The sequence below is a fragment of the Daucus carota genome, chromosome 2 (genome assembly GCF_001625215.2).
Source record: "Daucus carota subsp. sativus chromosome 2, DH1 v3.0, whole genome shotgun sequence".
Taxonomy (NCBI): Eukaryota; Viridiplantae; Streptophyta; class Magnoliopsida; order Apiales; family Apiaceae; genus Daucus; species Daucus carota.
Genome location: NC_030382.2, coordinates 38,935,626 through 38,955,803, shown reverse-complemented (window position 1 = coordinate 38,955,803; position 20,178 = coordinate 38,935,626). Strand labels below are relative to the sequence as shown.

At 34.3% G+C, this 20,178-nt stretch overlaps 3 protein-coding genes across 6 annotated transcripts; all 3 read right to left on the bottom strand.

Moving 5' to 3' along the window:
• Positions 1 to 425: 425 nt before the first annotated feature.
• Positions 426 to 9,519, bottom strand: LOC108205860 (uncharacterized). 4 transcript variants are annotated; one of them, XM_017375961.2, is made up of 4 exons: positions 9,401 to 9,519; positions 6,437 to 6,882; positions 3,734 to 5,617; positions 426 to 745 (listed from the first exon to the last, which is right to left on the bottom strand). In XM_017375961.2, the coding sequence occupies exons 2-4, from the start codon at positions 6,781 to 6,783 to the stop codon at positions 673 to 675; spliced, it is 2,304 nt and encodes a 767-aa protein (XP_017231450.1). In that variant the 5' UTR covers positions 6,784 to 6,882; positions 9,401 to 9,519; the 3' UTR covers positions 426 to 672. The 4 variants fall into 4 exon arrangements, with proteins under 4 accessions (XP_017231450.1, XP_017231453.1, XP_017231454.1 ...); XM_017375964.2 differs by having other exon boundaries at positions 6,437 to 6,860; positions 9,401 to 9,517; XM_017375965.2 differs by having other exon boundaries at positions 6,437 to 6,783; positions 9,401 to 9,517.
• An 806-nt stretch (positions 9,520 to 10,325) lies between these two features.
• Positions 10,326 to 15,830, bottom strand: LOC108205699 (hydroxyproline O-arabinosyltransferase 1). Its single transcript, XM_017375723.2, has 8 exons — positions 15,245 to 15,830; positions 13,207 to 13,274; positions 12,898 to 13,099; positions 12,702 to 12,799; positions 12,559 to 12,628; positions 11,753 to 11,824; positions 11,483 to 11,596; positions 10,326 to 10,649 (listed from the first exon to the last, which is right to left on the bottom strand). The coding sequence occupies exons 1-8, from the start codon at positions 15,662 to 15,664 to the stop codon at positions 10,587 to 10,589; spliced, it is 1,107 nt and encodes a 368-aa protein (XP_017231212.1). The 5' UTR covers positions 15,665 to 15,830; the 3' UTR covers positions 10,326 to 10,586.
• Positions 15,831 to 16,210: 380 nt separating this feature from the next.
• LOC108207519 (protein HOTHEAD) lies at positions 16,211 to 18,960 on the bottom strand. Its single transcript, XM_017377957.2, has 5 exons — positions 18,775 to 18,960; positions 17,922 to 18,563; positions 17,279 to 17,658; positions 16,585 to 17,141; positions 16,211 to 16,481 (listed from the first exon to the last, which is right to left on the bottom strand). Exons 1-5 carry the CDS (start codon positions 18,863 to 18,865, stop codon positions 16,430 to 16,432), a joined length of 1,722 nt encoding a protein of 573 aa, XP_017233446.1. The 5' UTR covers positions 18,866 to 18,960; the 3' UTR covers positions 16,211 to 16,429.
• Between the last annotated feature and the right edge of the window lie 1,218 nt (positions 18,961 to 20,178).

Here is a 20,178-nt window from a genome sequence, read left to right as displayed (position 1 = left end):
CACAAAAGTAAAGAGATATAGTAGAAAACTATAAACATTATAATGTAAACTTACAATGTAAATTTTAACTTTAGTTAAGAGTTACAAAAATTGAATTTCACTTCAACATCATATATATAACAAAAAATATGTGAGAATATGTATACGAAGTTAACGAAAAAATGTAAGAATTCACCTGTAAAAATAATCCAAAATCATTGGATACCTGTAAAAAAAATTCGCAATATATACACGACACAAAAAAGGCCGGTCATCTGCAGTTTAATTTATTTATTATTATGATATGTTTACAGGTCATCTGCAGTTTAATTTATTTATTATTATGATATGTTTACAGACAATATAAACTCTCAAAATGGAGATCTTTGTAATATAAAAGAATAGTTATTTCTTATATCAAAGCAATAATTAGTAGTCAACAAAACAACTGTAAATAAGGTTTCCATTTTATGATAAAAATAAATAAATTGGAGAAGCTCCTATTTTAATCATTAGTTCCATTCTCATCTCTAAGATTCTTAGGGATAGTTCGCAAAAAAATTGCATAAACAACATCAAGACTTGAGGATGAATATCACTGAGCATAATTAGATACAGGAGGTCACAGAATTACCCTACTTCAGACGGACTACATACAATGAAAAGATACTAGACATCACCTATATAGTCCTCTCAACTTTCCTCTGTTGTAACATCTATTGAGGGGGAAGGACCTGATGATTCTTCACCGTCTTCGCTGACCTTGCTGTATGCAGAAGCAAAAAAAAAAAGGGAGAAACAAATACAGTCAGAACCAACACCAGAGTTCTAAACAGAGGTCACCTCTGGTGAACATAAAAAGATTAAAAATCTATATTCAAGAACACATGTTCAATAAGCAGAGAAAGTTAGTGACTGTTTGGCTTCATTACTAAAACAGTGTTTTTCTGTTTTTAAAAACAAAAAACAGTATTCAAAAAAGAGTTGTGGTGTTTGGCCCTGTTTTTAAAAACAGTTTTCAGAAAATATATAACCAGAAAACAGTTTATAAAATTTCATCACGTTATGCAGCTTTAAGAAAAAAGTATTTCCAAGATGATAAATGTTTGGGGAGGGGGGGAGATAGACTGAAAGAAGACATGAAGAAAAGAAGACAAGGCACACAAAAAGAGCTCTCATTTCATCATCAAATTATAGGGTAGATTCACCAACTAGATACTTTGATCTTAAAGCACCTATATATGGACTAGAAGATCCTCAAAGTTGAGACTGTTACTTCAGTTAATTTCAGTTACTAGAATGACATCAACTAATACATCGGAAATGTCATTTTACTAGAAGCCAGTGGAGTACACTAGAAGGCCAAAGTTACAATATACTAATATGAATTTTCTAGCACCATACATCCTACTAGACCCCCAATAACACAAGTGCAAGACCAAAATTGCAATCTTATGAAAGTAATTATAGTCTTTTACCATCTCTCCCTTACTAACTGTTTTGATAGATATGCTCCCAACTACGTAAGTATGACTCTACGAGGCAGTAAGTATTCTCAAGCTGTGGTATAGAGACGCAGTGCGAATCTTGAAAGTAATTAATAAGGACACTTGATATGAGGCTTGATTTCTCTATTTGACAACTAAAGTCGGGGGCCAAATTCTTTATAACTACCATATGAGCATCCTCCGAGTCAGCTGCTTTTAAGGGAAAAAACCATGTCCATGCTCCAAAGCTGATACTTCGTATACTTAATCATATGCCACATTTGCATATGACTAGAAAGTAGGGTTGAAGCTAATGACTAGAAAGTAGGACATGGAACTTAGAGAGAACAATAGACCTGATGATGAATTTAGGGAAATAACTAAGGTTAATTATAGAGTTATCTTAAAAAAGTGAAACTTACGTTATACTGATGTCTATAAGTGAATCATTTGGGTCAGTGTCAATATTTTGGATACATAAATAAGTATATGGTGTTCATATTAATTTCTAGCAAACCCATTATTAGGAAAGCTTTGCTATTAGTGAGAACCAGGAGATGTTATCAGATTTAAATTTAATTTAAGATCACTAATCCATCAGATCAGATATCATTATATATAAATACTCCCTTAAAATTAGTAAATTTTTTTATTCAATGTTCATAAATTACACAAAACATGTAAGAATGTCACATTTTTTACAGCCAATCTCTGTTAACACGGACTTGGCTGAAAGTGTCCGACATTCCAAGTGTCAAACTTGGGAAAATTTTATAATTTTAAATATTTTTGGCCTAAAGTAAGTGTAGGAGAGTCCAACCCCAAGTGCCAGGGTTGAGTGTCCGCCATGGGTACTCTAGGCAAAATGAAGATTCCATGTAGAAAAACAGCTAAAATTAACTCATCAGTGTAGTATGTTCTAGCAAGTTATGCCACATTATCGTATATAGTAATGTATCAAGGGTATACATAGAATTGTTGTCTCAAACTAAAAACAGAAACAATGTCCTTCATGAACAAGGAACTGTGATCACTAATCCCTGATCCCCTCATACAGCAGGCCTTGAGAACAATGATGTGAAACATAACAAATGTCATGCTAACCTCTTCAGGTTTACAATTTTATGACATATGCGGACAGAGTGGGATGCAGCATATCACTTCTAATTCTTATTTATGCATTATGCATCATATAAATTTTACCGCTTAGGTATGCATAGCAGGTGTCTATCTGTTTGTCCGGCAAAAAAAATCAGATATTTGGTTTTCTGTTCAACAATCCACTTCTCAAGTATGTTTTCCTAAATCTGGAACTCCCTCTGTCCTCCCTTGATTCTTAACATTGGGGACAGAGGGTTTGACGCGCAATCTAAAGCTCCTATAAAGTAAAGTTTCATTTTTGAACTTTTTTCTTCTGAACAAAAATTTAATGTTTAAATTTTTATAGAAAAACGAAAATTTTAAAAATAAGTTATGAAACTATATTTTATAGGAACCTTAAAATGAGTTCCAAGCAGCGAAGAAAAACTGTAAGGAAATGAGAGGGACGGAGGGAGTATTTCACTGTGCACCCTTACTGACACCCTTAAAGTTTTGATACTTTCTCCACGTTAACTAAATATTACAACTTTATTGTTTAAATGGTTCAAGAAACCTGATCAACACTTAAGGGAGTACTCATTGTAAATATACAATCCATGCAAGATTAGTCTATTCAGAGTTTGTTCAGTGATACTCTAATTACATATCATATATAGGTCAGGGGTGCCAGAAGCCTTGGCACAAATCAAGACAAACTAAAAAATATCAATCTAATTGTTAAATTATTTGCATCAACATGAAATACTTATAAAAATAATAATAACCCTATTTCATCTTATAGAAAAAAAAATTCCTATAGTATACAATACAATTCCCTGTTTTGTAGGTAAATTCAAATTCTTTTTGTGTTTGATTCCTCAGTTAGAGATGCATCTCTAGTCTCCATACGTATTCTTTCACTTTTAATTTTTAAAGGACACTGCAGACATATATATAGTCACACCTCTAAGATGTTACGAGCTAAACTTACACCACCAGTACAACTCAATAAATTGGTAATGTATCACCAATTTTTGTATTAAAAAGGGTAAATGATTGATATACAAAGATAAACATGTTAATGCATATATCTGATGAGTTTATAACATGTCCGTGGATTAGGCATCTTTGCTGGAATGAAAACTTTAATATATATTTTAAAATGAAGCTGTTTCAAAATAACCAACCTGCATGCTCTCTTGTTGTGACCAAGGCCTTTGCACTTGCTACACTGGAGTGTGCGTCTAATTATATCAAATGTACCGTCCTGCTTCCTTCTCTTCCCCACCTTTGGACTTGGACTTTTAGTTGGTGGAGGAGTTACAATAAAAGCTGTCTCCGTTGGTTCACTCATCACTGTTCCCTCTACATTAGGTATAGGATTAATCGACTCTGAATATGTAGCACGATAACTCTCAGCAGTAAAGTATCTGAAGCAATAATCATAGGGACTCCTATCAAGAAGTTTAATAAGAGCAACGGCGTGGCAACATGGCAACCCAGTTATTTGCCAACTTTTGCAGCTACAGTCCCAATGCTCGATGTTAACTATGTCAACAGATTCACTTCTAACTTCGAATGTGCTATCATGTAAATGAGTTACTTGAAGTGAGTGTGCTTTTGAAATCTCATTCTTTAATTTTTCTTCCATAGATAGCGTTAGCTTTGTTTCCCACTGACTAGAATCAATCCTCCGTTTATAAAACAACTCCATCAGCTTACCTCGTAATGAATCAACCATCTGAGTTATTGGCAATTCCTTTGCATCGGATACCCAACTGTAGAACGGTCGTCCAAAATCAGATGAAATATGACCATACCTTGCTCCTCCAAAAAAGGCGGTTGCCCAGTGATCTGGCTCGCTACGTATAACCCAATTGTAGGCTTCAGGAGATATAGCTTTCATGCTTTCAGTGCACCGCTCAAAAGCATCAAGTTTTGATGCCCTAGCAGCAGCATACAAATCCTGGACCATGAGACGTCTGGCTTCATAAGAAAATGGCTCTTTCAAATCTTTATTAAGTTTCTCAGCAATGTGATGTAAACAATATCCATGGAAGGCCCCTCCACCGAAGATTTCACGCAATGCCTCTACTAAACCCTTCTGAAAATCTGCTACGAATGTGATCCGTTGGGATGTGGAGGCTACATCTTTCAGGTGGGATAGAAACCAATGCCAGTTTTCATCACTCTCCTCATCAACTACAGCGAAAGCCAAAGGAAAGAAAGCATCATTCCCATCTGCTGCTGTAGCAGATAGCAACATACCCTTGTACTTTGAGTTCAAAGGTGTATAGTCAAGGAAAATCAGAGGCCGGCATCCTTGTCGGAAACCAGATATTGAGGCATAAAACGAAACAAATAGACGCTGGAAGCTTGAATCCTCCTTTGTAGTGAATGTAGCAACACTACCTGGATTTGTTTCCACTATCTTCTCACAGAAAAGTGGTAATTGACTGTACGCCTTTCTATAAGAACCATGCAGTTTCTCCCTTGCACGTCCTTTCGCACGATATGCCTGAGAATAGTTTAATTCAATTCCATATTCTCGTTTGATATCACCGACAATATCTCTTGTCTTGTAATTTGGAGAAACTTTCAACTTCTCCTTTATTATATTTCCTACCCAGTCCCTTGCTACCCGATGCTTGGCTTTTACGGCTGCTCCTTCACATGTATGTGTAGAATTCATTTTCTTTATACAGAATAGCTGTGTGCCAGATACCATTGATGCCCATATACGCCATGGGCAGCCTTCTGCTTTGCATTTAACAGCTACACGCTGACTTTCATTCTTGATGAATTTGTAAGTGAATCCATGTGCAATTGAGTATTTATGCAGAGCATCACGAAACTCAGTGAAATCAGAAAATCTTTGGTCAACACCAGTGATAATATTTTCCCACTGCATTACAATGTTGCGACAATTATCGTCTGTGGTACCACTAACAACTAGGCTTCGCGTTAACCCATTTGCGGTGTCCATTTCTATATCAGTTGTACCATCAGCTTCAGCGATATTTAATATTTCATGTGAAATATTCATGCCTTCTGTGTTTGCTCTACTTGAACTGCATAATTAAATGGTTCCATAAGTTACACGGATCACTGCACACCCAGCTATGCATTCTCAGAAAAATTATATTATATGTTTATCCTATCTGGAATACTAATTGATAATTTTTCTTTTATAAATTTACATAATATATCTATAAATTAATTAACATTACATACTGAATCTTTATTCATACACATAATATGTATTTGTATTAATGTAAAATATGCATTTTTTGATTTATAATATTTGACAATACAAATAAACGATTAAATGAAGTACAATATACAATGTAAAATATGCATTTTTGGATTTATTATATTTGACAATACATATAAACGATTAAATGCCAAGTACAATATACAATTCTGTTCAGATTTTGTGTTGTGAGAAAAATAATTATATTATAATATTTATAAATTATAATCATAGATTTATTTAACTATAAAAAATATGGAAAACACATATATTCAATTACAAACTGTTTTAATGTTTAAATTGTTTTAACAACAGAAGCAATTAAATACATAAGAATGTAATACTCGTGACCAATTAATTAAAGCAAAACAGAATATAAAGATATGCATCAAACGTTCTTGCTCAGTTGTAGAAATGCATGGACTCAACTAGATCGCATAAATATAACCATAAAAATTAAGCAATATCTAATGGCACAAAAATTTATCCCTTTTTGTTGTATTAAATGTATATCCCTTTAATTATAATAACTCAAAGGATATGGAGTAACAGTGTTACTATGTAGTTCCACACACTGATTTCCCAGTAAAGTAACAAGAAAATATTTAACACATCTAAAGCATCAGACTGTAGGTACCTAATCAGAGGTGCGTTTACCACATCTTGAGAAGTACCTTCCTTAGACAAAATAAACAACTCCACTTGGCCAGATTCCTCAAAGAAATTTACCATCCGCTGCAGATCCTTGTCTCTAGATATTGTGATGAGTGTCTTTCTGTTTCCAGGGAGAAAGTACTTGACTGACAAGCTATCAACATTATACTGAAACATTTCAGCTAATTCTTCCTTAAAATGGCTTAACTGGGATTGTGCATCAAGATCAATTGCATAAGCTTCACCCCCTATATAAGACATAGAATCATCCTTCCCAGTCTCAAAATTACCCCCTGACTGACATATAGCTATGACTTTCTTCAATGCCATCTTTCATGTAGTAAAGCCAGGAAACAGTACAGGTATTTAGTAAACTGAACCCAGAAACTTGTATATCAAGCGTGAAACTGGACCAAGAGAATATTTTAGCTGGAAAAAATAATAACAGAAAATTTTAATTCAAAAAAGAATCACAAAAAACAAAGTAGCAAGCAAATCTCTTAAAAAACGATTATCAGAAGAAAACCCTAACAGCTCAGAAGGGGAAACGCTGGTCAACATACATAAAATGTAAATACATATATTCTCTCTTCAAAACACAAAATAATATCATTTCCCAAAAAACCCAAACGAAAGGGTGCGGAGAAGAATAGGGAGCCCAAGGTGCCCCAGTTCAAAACGGGGAAGATTCAGGAGCTTGCAGCCCAAAACCGTACAGCTCATTAAAACGAAGAACTGCTGGTGACCCGGTGGGCCGGTTCTTATCAAAAGATCCCGACCCTCGAGAGTATAAAGTGGGCTGTCACGGAACTGGGCTATGACCCGAGAGCCATATTTGTCAGCCCTTCTGGCACAGAATACAAAAACATTTCAAACCCACAATAATGATTTCTACACTATGCACTTCCAATGTAAGCACCATTTTTTAGTAATCCTTTTCCAACTACCCCGATAAAATATAGAAATTGTGGTACCTGCCAAAAATTTAATTAATTTCAGTTGTTGCTTTAAAATGTTGTTCCTCCTCAATCAGCCTTTTTTATGTTGATGACAGTTGGATATCTAATTTTTCCTTTTTATTTGTGTTGAAAGTTGTCCACTTATGTTGACAACTTCAAGTCGAGTCAAGTAATCCAGAATATTTTCTGAAGGTGTGGAAGAGGATAGCTAAGGACATGGATGGGAACTAGGCAGAAGAATATGTTAGAATGTAATTTTTATTACATTACACAGTAAAAAGATTGGACTGAATCAAAGAATACTTACAGTGAAAGATACATTTTTGGTCGAGGACACAGGCAATAGAAACTAAATCATAAGAAGTTTAACTTGCGGAAACAGGTTGGAATCACACCATTCCTACTAACTAAAACCATTACTTTTTTCTGCCTCATGGGAGATATTCCGGATTTTAGGTGTTGGTACTGGTTGATGTATTAATAAATGGTACCCGTGGAAGATTCGGATATGAGCGTATGTAGTTTATGTTATACTTAGAACTTGAATCAGATAAACTTGACACTTGCACAAGCATTACATTCAGATTTTCGGCTCCTCCTAGTTTTATATATAAGTACGTAAACACCAGCCCGCTCCACACACATCTACCAATTTTGGTAGGTATCTACAAGGAGGATGATACTTAAAAACTCTCATCTTATATTCCCTAAAATTAATTTGCAGTTGTTCATCTTTTTAGTAACCAACTCCCCCACAACCTTGAGTTTCCTCACTCATGTACAAGGGCAAAAAGAACAGGCAAAATATCAAACAAACAATTAATTTGAACTTGGGTGGGAGAGTTTGCGCCTGGAGATGCACATAAAACCTGGACCCAAAACCCCAGCCCAGCCCAGGCAGGCCTAGGCCTTCGACATGCCATATATATTTAGGTAAAATAAAAACTCAACTAATAAATGTTTATATGCTTGTACTTACACATGCTACAAATTAAAGATACTTCACACAGACAAACAGACATACACGATATTTACATATTTATATATATCAAGTTTAAAGACAATCGATTAATTTACCAAAACATGGAATGAATGGACAAGAGACAATAATTATGTTAATTTTGGTGGAATATGGATCAGTTAAAATATAAGTTCTTTTATTTAATTTATAATATATAAAGTCAATGCTCTGCCCCAGTTTTGAGTCTTCTGACAAAAAAGCCCAGGCCTTTTAAGGACGGAAAAAGCAGCCCAAGTGAATTTTGTGCTGCCCTATTCAAACCGAACAGAGATCTCTCCGCAAACCTTGTTCACATTTCTTCCTACCTTAATTGGTTCAAATACTACATTCAACAATAGTTAGAGTAGCACATTTACAGGCTGGTGCTCAAGAGAGAACAGAGAAATCTAAGTTGCATAAACAAACTAGTCATCTGTATAAAGATATAATCCCGATATTAAATTCAATCACAACTCAAAACACAAAATCATTCATAATTGGCATTCAAATAACCACCTTAACCTATCACCAATTCTTAATTCTCACCGAAACAAACACAAGATTCAAAAGAGAACCCTCTTAAAAAACCCGACAACCGCTTCAAAAAATTCATTTAACGACAACAGCCCCAACCCCCCCCCCTCCTCTCCCAATATCCTCTCATCCTATATTTAAGATTAATTTTACGAAATTAGTTGAGACTGTCCTAGAACAATTCTCCCTTGAGCCCATCCCATGCATGTAACTGTGCAAGTAAGTATATGCAACTATCAAGTCTCGACAGAATATAATATATAGCTACACAAATTGTACATAAACAGATACAGATAACATAACACAATGCGGTTAAGAACATAAAAGTAATCATCAGTAATCAAACAAAAAAGCCCTAGTTTCACACTAGTACTGATTAAAAATTATTGTCAGATTAAACATTATTGCAAATTGATTAACCTGAAAGCTTATCGAATCGGAGGTGAAAATTTACCTCCGTTGTGGACTGAGCGGAATTTCTGTTCACTCTCGCCGGAGAAAAGGCTCCTCGGAAACTAAGAGGATCTATACACGGTATACTGTATACCTATATTCAATTATAACTTTTTTTTGACAGGAATATTAAATTATTAAATGAAATCAGGGGTTTTTGTTATTTATTATATTTATTATGCGATAAATAAATTAGAGAATTCCTAGGTCAACAGTCAACATATGTAATTGTTAAATCTTATGTAATATTTTTACCATTCCACTTGTGTATCTCATTAAAATTGTACAAGGTGATGTTTGATTAATTATATTTGTCTAACTAAACAAATTTAAATATAATCTTATATATTATAATTATAAACAATTATATTAAGACATATATCAGTTAATTAATTATATTTTCAATATATATAACCAACTATTTCAGAATTTAACATAATCTTGGATACAATAATTTTGATGAATTAGTTTTGAAAAATATATTTGATCTTTTAAAATTATGTCAATGTATTTTTTTTTAACGTTAAAAAAAACCTTAAATGTGGATTTCTACGTTAAAAAAATAATAAAAAAATCCATCTAATTGTGTCAATGTGTGGATCACCAACATGGGTGATTAAATAGCAAATTAGAGATTTGAGAAATTATGACATGGCTTTCACAATAGGATAATCATTTATAAAGCCGCATACGTTAATCGGAAAAAACGTTGAGTGATAAAAATCCTAAAATGAGTTATTTTTTTACTAAAAAATACAATAGTTCTTTGCATTTTCATCGAAAATCTAGAATTAATATTATCCAACGAAAAAACGGCCGATAGTGCCCCAACCCTTCATGATATATACCCCAACCCTTGATAATATAGTTTGTTCGTGCAAAACATATGAACATGCTAAGTTTCAATCAGAGAATTTATAATATAGTTTGTTCATGCACAACATATAAACATGCTAATATAATTTTAACTGGATGATACAAAATAGTTAATAACAGATAGATAATTTGTAAATAGGTCTCTACTGTTCTTACAAGGTTTACATATTCCGGGTCATAGTCGTGAGAACTGAGAACACGACCGTTGATACTTTCATGTGTACATAACCTAGTAGACAAGGATACTCTTGCACAACCACTATAAGCTCGAACTGCAGAGTCCATCAAAATATATTTAGCCCCTTTTCATGTTATGACTCACCCCAGTTGGGAATGTTGGCCGTGGCTTCATTAACCATTTTCACCAGAGTAACCTGCCAAGAAAGAAACAAGATGAGTACGGCCAGCACAGTAAACCATCTTGATATTAAATGCAGCAAAAAACGAGGATATAAAGCCGGTAGCATTTTATTTAATTCCATCTAAAAGCTCCATAGCACACACATGTGTTTACAAATGGAAACATCAATGCTGGATGTTTGTTACATTTGGTGCAGACGTGCAGTCCATATATTGACAATTGTAGGCTAAGATTCCTCTTAACAAGGGATTTGTTAATGATTACAAGATCTTGTATACTGATTGACAAAAAGAAAAAAATTATCAAGTGTGCTGGGTAAATTACTGTTGCAAATTTTAATTTCAAATACAGGATTGAATTTTCCACGTCAAAAACTCAGATGAGCTCATTAAATCAAACAAAAGAAGATATATATATAAATCTACTATTTACGATTTAGCCTTGGGAGGGTAGAAGTCAGATCATTAAGAGATTCAGGTCCTGTATAGTTCTTTATACAAATAGAGAAAGATGCTGTGAACATCAAACACAACCAAGTGGCTAATACTCAAATCTTATTGTACCTGTTGACCAAGGATCAGACACTACAAAAGTATTGAGGGACTGTAACTTATTCTACAGTCTATACCACAAGGAATTTATTCAACTAGTCGGGAAGTGGCAATGTACAAGCCCATTCTAACAATAGACAGCTATCAGGAAATAAAGAGAATAATGTTCTACGCTTTTAATTTGAACCAGACAGAAACAAAAGCAGCTAAATAGCTAATAACAAACTAAAATGTAGTCAGTCTAGCATTGTATAATGTATATAGAAGCCTTGAAAACACGAGAATGATAACTTACAACACTTTCTGGCACACCAGGCGGAGGCATTGGGAGATTCCTCGGAGGCCAGCTAGTAGTATAAGATCTTTTGTCAAATCTCCACTCACCGATCTTTCCGTATGTCAATTTACCCTGGATATATGGAATTATGGTGTTATCACAGCTAGGCAAAAATCACATAAGTTCTCAAACACGATTTTTTTTGAAGTAAAATCTGTGCAGAATTTTGAAAAAAAAAATGCTAATATCTACAGTGGACAGCTAGACAGTATTCTAAAAGGAGAATACCTTTAAATCATAATCGCATCCGTAGGTGTAATGAATGATATACTTGTTTCCTATTTCGGTATCCCAGGGAGGCTGTTAAAGTTTGAAACATGAATGTAACACACAATAAGCATACATGATCTTAGTCATAATAATAGAACATAAATTTATAAGTACCTATAATGAATAATTCAGAAAATGTCTTCATATGACTATATGAGCATACAATTGCTGTGCATTTATTTTTCAATCTTTCAATGCTGATTCTTTTCCTAAAACATGATCTGTAACATGCTGATTGAACATCAGTTCTTGCTACTAATTAGACTAATGTAAGTACATAATATAAGCCCCCCACCTTTCAATCTCCATCCTGATCAATTAATTTTATATAATCATAAAATATCAGACTACTAATCCCTAGTGAACAAATATAATAAGAAATTAGTTATTAACGTGGAAAATGTTGCAAAAAACAGAAGCAAAATTCAAGACGTTTAACAAGCTTTAGTAAAACATATGAAATGGTCATAATAACATGTAGGAGAAGTGTAGTTTGTCATACAATGTAAGATGCTAGGATAACTTATCTCACTATGAAGAGGTAATATACTTGTTACACCTTTAAAAACAACAGATGCAAACACACGAAAAAAACAAGGTGATTCAGACATGATAAGCATCTTAGTAATTGGATGCGAACCGCCAAAGTCCTTGATTAAAAAAGATTAATGTTACAACAACTCTATTGAGAGTTCTCAATTTAAGCTAAATTAACATGAGACCCGAAAACAGCAAATAATATTAAAAATGATAACGTAACCAACCTGGAGCATGAAGTCCTTGTATAAGATGTTACCCACGCCATGAAGAGCTGATGATACGGCATATGCATACCTGCGTGATACAGTTAAAATTGGGAGAGTAGGAAAATCAACATGTATGGCAGCCAAAGTTTAGGTACAATTACATCTCGAGAACCCAGCCAAAAGCTTTATCTGCATCAGGATCTTTCTTCATCGCCAAGGAAACATTCATCCAAGTTGGGGCAATCTTTTTAAGAGCTTCCTACATGATACACAATATACATCATATACAAATAATAAAACTATAATGAATTAAACTAACAACGGAGATCACATTAAGATATTATGGTTTATATTTACCTTCCCAACGATGACAGGAGAGTTCCCTATAGGATCGATATTGGTAATTGGTCCCTTTTCTTCAGGGAAGAACTTTCGGAGAATGGTCTCTTGCTTTGTGGGTTCAATATAAAAGAAAGGGAAAGCAGCTCCAAGGCCATCTGAAGATAAATTTGGTATGGGCTTTACTATAATGTGATCCGGCTCTGACATCAATATGTAGCTGCATGCGATTGAAAATGGTTGTAGTGATACAAGTTTATTAAAGAGGAGAAAAAGCCAAGCAAATAGCTAGAGCCTAGAGGTGAAACTTTTCTTTCAAGTGCTTACTCTTCTTCAATATTTGCCTGTTGTAGCCACTGTACGAAGGCCCAAGGCCTGTTAAGAACTATATAACCCTATAATGAAGAAGAAATTCACATTAGCTTTGGAAACAGCTCCCACTTAATTATCAAAAAAAAACTTGCACCTAATTTTAAAAAAAAAATACCAGGCACAATCCTCTCCATAAATCATGATCACAGAATTGCATCATAAGCTTAGTAAAGATATCAATGAAGACAAAGGAAATATTCTTCACAAATCAGGATACCGATTAGAGAGTTTGAGTATACCATATGGTGACTAAGAAGCACAAATATAAAATATACACAATTTTTGACCTTGGTACATCACTGCATCTATATATTCATGTCCTAAACATAAATACACATACATATAAATGAATGAACACCTTGTCATTTTGACACTAGTAATCAAACTTTTGAGTTAGCCGGGATGATATTTCATTCATCAAACCAAAGGTTTTCACAACAAAGCCTAAAAACAACCAAGCGCAGCTTCTTTATACACAAATCAGTATTGGATTATGTTTATATCATTTTTCTTGTTCAAAATTCCCTAATTTCAGTGTTAAGCTGGAAGTTTGGCCATTGGGTTAGCATCTAACTCTTTATAAATAAGCGAAACCCCGTGGTTAGCATCTATACTTATTATTAATAAGCGAAACCCCCTTTCAGTGGAACATCTGAAGTACCAAATACCAAAGTACCAAAATTTGGTTATCATCATATATATATTTTTAATTTAATAATGATTACTATCATACTAAGTATAGATGCTAACCCGGGGGTTTCACTTATATATAATAAGTATATTAAAAAGATGACAATGTAATCAAATACTTCTAATAAATAATAAATACAACAAATTTATTTAAACCCGTGCTTGGCACGGGTCATGAGCTAGTAGTGTATATAAAGACATATTTCAGGAATATAGGCAACAAAACAGTTCTTGCATATGTAATGTGATAGAACAAACAAGGCTCAACCATTGCCAAGTGTAAATCTGTGGGTATAGACAATTATAAGTTTATATAATGGTAGACAAGAAAAAAGAAGAAACAAGTCGGTGTTCCCCTGTTCCCAAAGTTCTGTCCTTAATCAACAAGCAAACATTTTCATACCAAAATATGGCCAAATACCATCTTATAATGGTGTTCCCAGACGCTTATTGAAACTGTCGCTTTGTTGCACATATAAAAACAAGATTGTACAAAGAAAGCTTTGGATTGTTAAGTAATAAATATATGGTATTCTTTACTAAAGGCATCAAAGTTTTTTATAAACATGAAAGAAGAATAACCATTACACATTGATCAATGTAGCCAATGTTCCAAAAAGCCTTTTGTTCATCAAGAAGCAGTCAATGAACTACATATTAGCATCTGCAAAAGATGTTTTGTGGCCATGTGTTAATATGTGTCGCCATGATTAGCAGATATGTCATACATTCAGTATTCTGGTTTCCAATTCAGTGAACTAGTGAAGTTTTCGCCAATAACTACTCCTATCCTAGTGTCAGTCGTGGTAAAACTGCTTCAGTGTACTCAAAATCTAAGACATCGAAGAATATCCAAATTTCCCAAAATAAAGACAGATATTCCTCCCCCTAACAAACCAAATCTGTTAGAATATAATATGATCATCATAAGCCCTCCTCCCTTTGAGATTGGGAGAACTGGTCACTTGACATTGTATCAGAGCTCAGTGGGTTGACTCCGTGCGACCCCAATGTTCTCATAATTACCAATATTCTCATAATTAATTGTCGACCCAAAAATGTGCTTTCGAGCTAGAGGAATGTTTGAATATAATATGATTTTGGTAAGTTCTCCTCCCAACACCTTGATGGTTTAGGAGAACTAGTCACTTAACAAAATCAACCCCTCTTTCCAAGTTCATATTATTTCCAAGTTTGTATTTTTTCAGCAATTATTACTAAAACCCTTCATTTAGAAACTACGACACTAAAATTCAGCTCACAGAAACAGATACCCAAATGGAAAATACACACAGAAACATACCTGATCCATGCCATCTTTAAGTGGCTGAGCAACAAAAGTAGGGATCTCATCCATCAAACTATCAGCTTTCCCAGAATGCAAAATCCTCGTAAACCCACCCATATCAGAGCCCTCCTCATCTTTAAACTTCTTAAACCAATAGTACATAACCCTTGTTTGCCATGTATTATAAATCCCATCAGAAGCTGTTACAGCAGTGTGAAACAGCCTCTTTTTCTTGATTTCTGGGCCTGATTTCCTGTCCACTGGCATCTTGATGATGGGGTCTTGCGGGAGCAGAAGCCCATGTCTTGAATTCTTGTGTAATGGGCCTGGGAAGTCCTGTTTGAGTGGAGCGTTTGCAGAGATGATGATGTTGTAGGTGATTAGTGCTACTGAGAATGTTATTACCAGGGTGAAGAATGTGTTGCCACACCCCATTTTTGGAAGATGTTTGATTGGTTGTCTCACTACAGCATTGTGGTTTTGGTGAGAGAAGTTGAAAAAGTCGTCGTTTGTAAGCTGTAGCTGTGGAGAGAGATTGAGAGAGAGAGAGAGAGAGAGTTGTTGAAGAAGATGGCTAATTGACTAGTTTTGCTGTATTTTACAGTTTTTTTTATTTCATTTTGTTGTCTTATTGATTTTTGCCGCATCTTCTTCTTGTCTTTTAATTCATTTTTAATTAAATATTTGCTAAGTGCAGTGTTTTGTTAAGATTAAAATAATAAAATATTATATAATTTAATGTTTTATTCATTAATTAAAAATAATAGAGCATTCAGTGTTAATAACAAATATTTGTGGTCATTTTTCACAATTTTATTATCCTAGGCATTGTTTGTAGATTTTATGAGCTCATCATAAATTATCATTGGAGTGCCCTTGAAAATGGGAAATGATATATCATGATCTATTTTTAAATTTTCAGAGCAATTTGCAGGAATTTGTATTTAAAATGTATGATTTGTGTGGATGGAAAGGGGAGAAAGTATTGAATTTTGTTCTGGAAATAATATTTTTCTTAAAAATTACTGTAAAATAGCACCCCAAGCGAGCTTCAGGGTTGTTAGTTGTTACAGGCGAAATGAACAACTTTTATGTGTGACAGGAATCATTTCGATTATCTTAGACACCAATTTATATGTAAACAAACATTACATCTTAGAGGAGCACATGTATATTTGGTTTTCTGGAGAAAGCAGATTTCTATTTCCTCGTATAAGATGATCGCTCTTGAAGTATTTTCTGCCCCATATACCTGAACATCAACACAAAACAGTAAATGAATAGCTAATTTACTTCTCGTGTTTGCAAAACAATGAGTCTTAGTTGATGATTAGAGAATACATGTATTTATATACCTTCCAAGCATCATGACAGTTGCCTGAGGATTCGTCCCTGGTGAATCAGAATCAAACGTCGATCCATCAATAACACGTAATGCATCAACACCGACAACTCTGTAATCATGATCAACAACCTTATCGACATGGCATCCGCCATGATAGTGCCATATAGTGATAACTGTGTCCAGGCAGAATTGTTCCAATGAAAAAGTTGTGGTTAAATGTTTAGGCCTCAAGTTGAGTGGAAGGGCGAGCATCGTGTCCATATAAAGTTTTATGGAACCAGTATCATAACGGAACCTGGACACAGCTTTGGATTCTATTACCTTTATCACTGTTTCCATCCCCTGCACACACTTCTGCAAGTCTTGTGGATCTTTGAAGTAGTTAAAAGTGACTTTAGGATTGTCTTTTGCATCTAAAGTTTTGAGTTCGAGGTGGCCTGAGGAAGCTGGACCCCTTACCTTCTCAAGGACAAGTCCTGCTTGAACACTTGATGCTAGGTATGAATCAACTGCAGCTTTCACTTCGGTACTTTGTTCTTGTCGACTCGTTGTATAGACTTGTTTAGTCTGTGACCAGAGGCATGGCCAGAAAAATATGTTAATGACAGACAAGACAGTAGATAATCAAACTGATAAATAAAAACAAAAAACACGGTATTTAGAATTAGCAAAAAAATAAAAAAATTTGTTTTATGTAAGCAGACCTGATTTAATAGTTCTGGAGGCAAAGTATTTGCCCAACCGAACTCAACGATGGCACTTAATGCTTCAATGTAACAACCAAATGCAGTGATACCAACAGCTTCAGCTGATGAGAATTCCAGAGGCTCTTTTGAAGGAACAATAAGTGCATTCATTGGATTATCAGCCATTCCTTGCCCCACCATGGGCTGATCTAGAATCACTTCGATCCCGTTGGCCTTGAGATGGTCACCAGGCCCAATACCACTCAACATCAATAGCTGAGGGCTCCCTAAAGCACCCGCGGACACTATGATCTCGTTATTAGAACCGTCGTTAAGGTATGCCCAGTGATTGATGCCTTCCGAGTCCTTAAATACTACTCCTTTAGATTTTGGTTTTGCTGCATTTAAATAAACTTGTAAGTAATGTTTATATCAGCTAATACTTTAATCAAACTTTAGCTATGTAGGATCAACATTTTTGCGTGATCAACGGATGAAAATTCACGAATGGTATCCACTGCAGAAAGCAGCACCTATATTTGGACCTTTACATATAATCCTCTAGTTTTTTCTTTTTCTGACAAAAACAATTATGCATTCAAAGTTGGCCCTATCTAATTTTCCACTATACAATTATGTATTCAAAATCATTGAACCGTACCTCCAGAAATGAACAAAATTCGTTGTACAGTTGCACGAAGATGGATAGAAATGTTAGAAGGATGAGCATACTCTAACAAATCAGCTGCAGTGTGTCTGTTTCCCTCTGTATCGAAAATAGACCCCCCAATTTTGGTCCCTATAAGATGATCATAAGTAAAACCATTATTCGGCAAAACTCCAGCTTCAAGCAGCCCATCCCTAACTGCAGATTGCCACTGTTTTACTTGCGGTTCAAACACAATTTTTTTCTCAACCCATTCATATGACTCTTTCACTAGTGTAGGATCCCATCCAGCTCCAGTCACAAACTCAGAGCTGGCTCGGGAGTAGAATCCCGCGTTCAAGGCTGTCCCACCGCCCAGGACACGGGCACGATGGTTAATCACACCGTCAGTTGAAATGAATAATTGTGATGGCGATGAAGGTGAGGTGTCAGCAAGTGTTAGACCAAAGCCACGCATGTTGGTGATTGTAGGGTGATCATAAGGCAAACCACCTCTTTCGAGTACTAAAACTGTGGAGCCTTGTGAAAGAGTTGCTGCTAATGCACAACCTGCAGTGCCACCCCCAATGACAATGTAATCATAGTATTCCACCTCCGGAGCAGCTGTTGCATCTCTGGCGAACGTCGAGTATGGAGCTGAGCAACGCAAACATGAACTGTTAATTTTTTTTCAGAGTCGGATATTCCTAACTACATATTGTATGATCCTGTTAAGCCCTCAGTCTACAATGATAATTTATAAGTACCAAATTTACGAATTATTTCTAGATAAAAATGTGACATTGTTAAAAAGTTACAGACTATAACTCTAACTCTGTGCATGCAAGTGGAGCAAGAGTGCATATACCTTTCTCGGAGTAACACTCTGAGGCCAGAAGGAAGGTGATTCCGAAAATTGCTGCATAATTATATATTCCCCACCTATACACAAAAACCATGTTCAATTCACAAAATTAGATACAAAATCTTGCGCATTCTTTGAGCCGCAATTTAGAAGCTTGGCCTGTTGGCCATATAATTTTATTATATGCTTGTTTGCCAATGATTTAAGTTAGCAGTTTTTGACTTTAGTAAGAAAATATGTAATATGTATCATACGATTAGCATACTAATCTGAGTCAAGTTGGTGGTTTTATTATTATTGAATAGCTTATTTTAATTTGTATATTCTCACAGGTGAGTGAAATTGCAACGGTTTTTCTTGAAGATTAACAAGACTCTAGTTTTCGCAATCCCGACCCAGTACCATCCTCAGTAATGGTATCTCGTTTTTGATTGAAATGTGTTACCTAACATACATTTAAAACATATGCATTGCATTATAGTGATCCTTCGAACCTAGACAAAGAACTCGCTGGTAAGATGGTAAATATTGAGGGATGAATATGTTAGTATTTCCTTGTTGTTTGGATCATGTATAATACAATGAAATATTTCAATCCCAAAACCTTTATGATATTATATTTATATTTATTCGTCAAAATTTGACTTGCGAATACTAATTAATACTCACATGGTAATTATGTTAAAAAATTTATCAAATGAGGTCAATTTTTTTTATCAACCGATTAAAGTCGATTTTCATATATTATTCTAGGGGTGATTGCAAGAAAATACAGTGATCGAATCATTAAAATTATAAATCTGTATTTTAATCAAGAACATGAAATGAAAATAATTTTCCCATGCATATATGTTATTAAACTCAAAAGCATACACTTTCATTATTCGTGTTCTTATAATCACTTCTAAACTAACTTCTCATTATTTAACTTCAATCATTGAATTTTTTATTTTCACTAATAATTAATATTGTCTGGTAGTCATTTTTAGAAGAATGGATGTAAATTAATTTTTTCAAAAGCTGAGAGATGGACCTAAATCGATAATAATATACTCTACTCATCTCATGTATATGTGTGTTTTGAATTTTAACTAGTAAAAAGAATTATATTGATCGAAAATTATATTGCATCTGTCTCGTTTATTTCTATACAATTATTATTTTAGTATGTCCTATTATATCTATACATTTTATAAATAATAACATTTAATACCCCTGATGTTAGGATATAACAGCAACTTCTAATACTTGTTAGATAAAATAAGTAAATATTTATGCTATTGTTATAAAATTATCAAATATCATTTTACCCTCAATTAAAAACTATTATTTTAATTATTTTAATTAAATATTTGTTAATTGTTATTTAAATAATAATTTTATTCGTAGATAATCCAGAACTTTAAC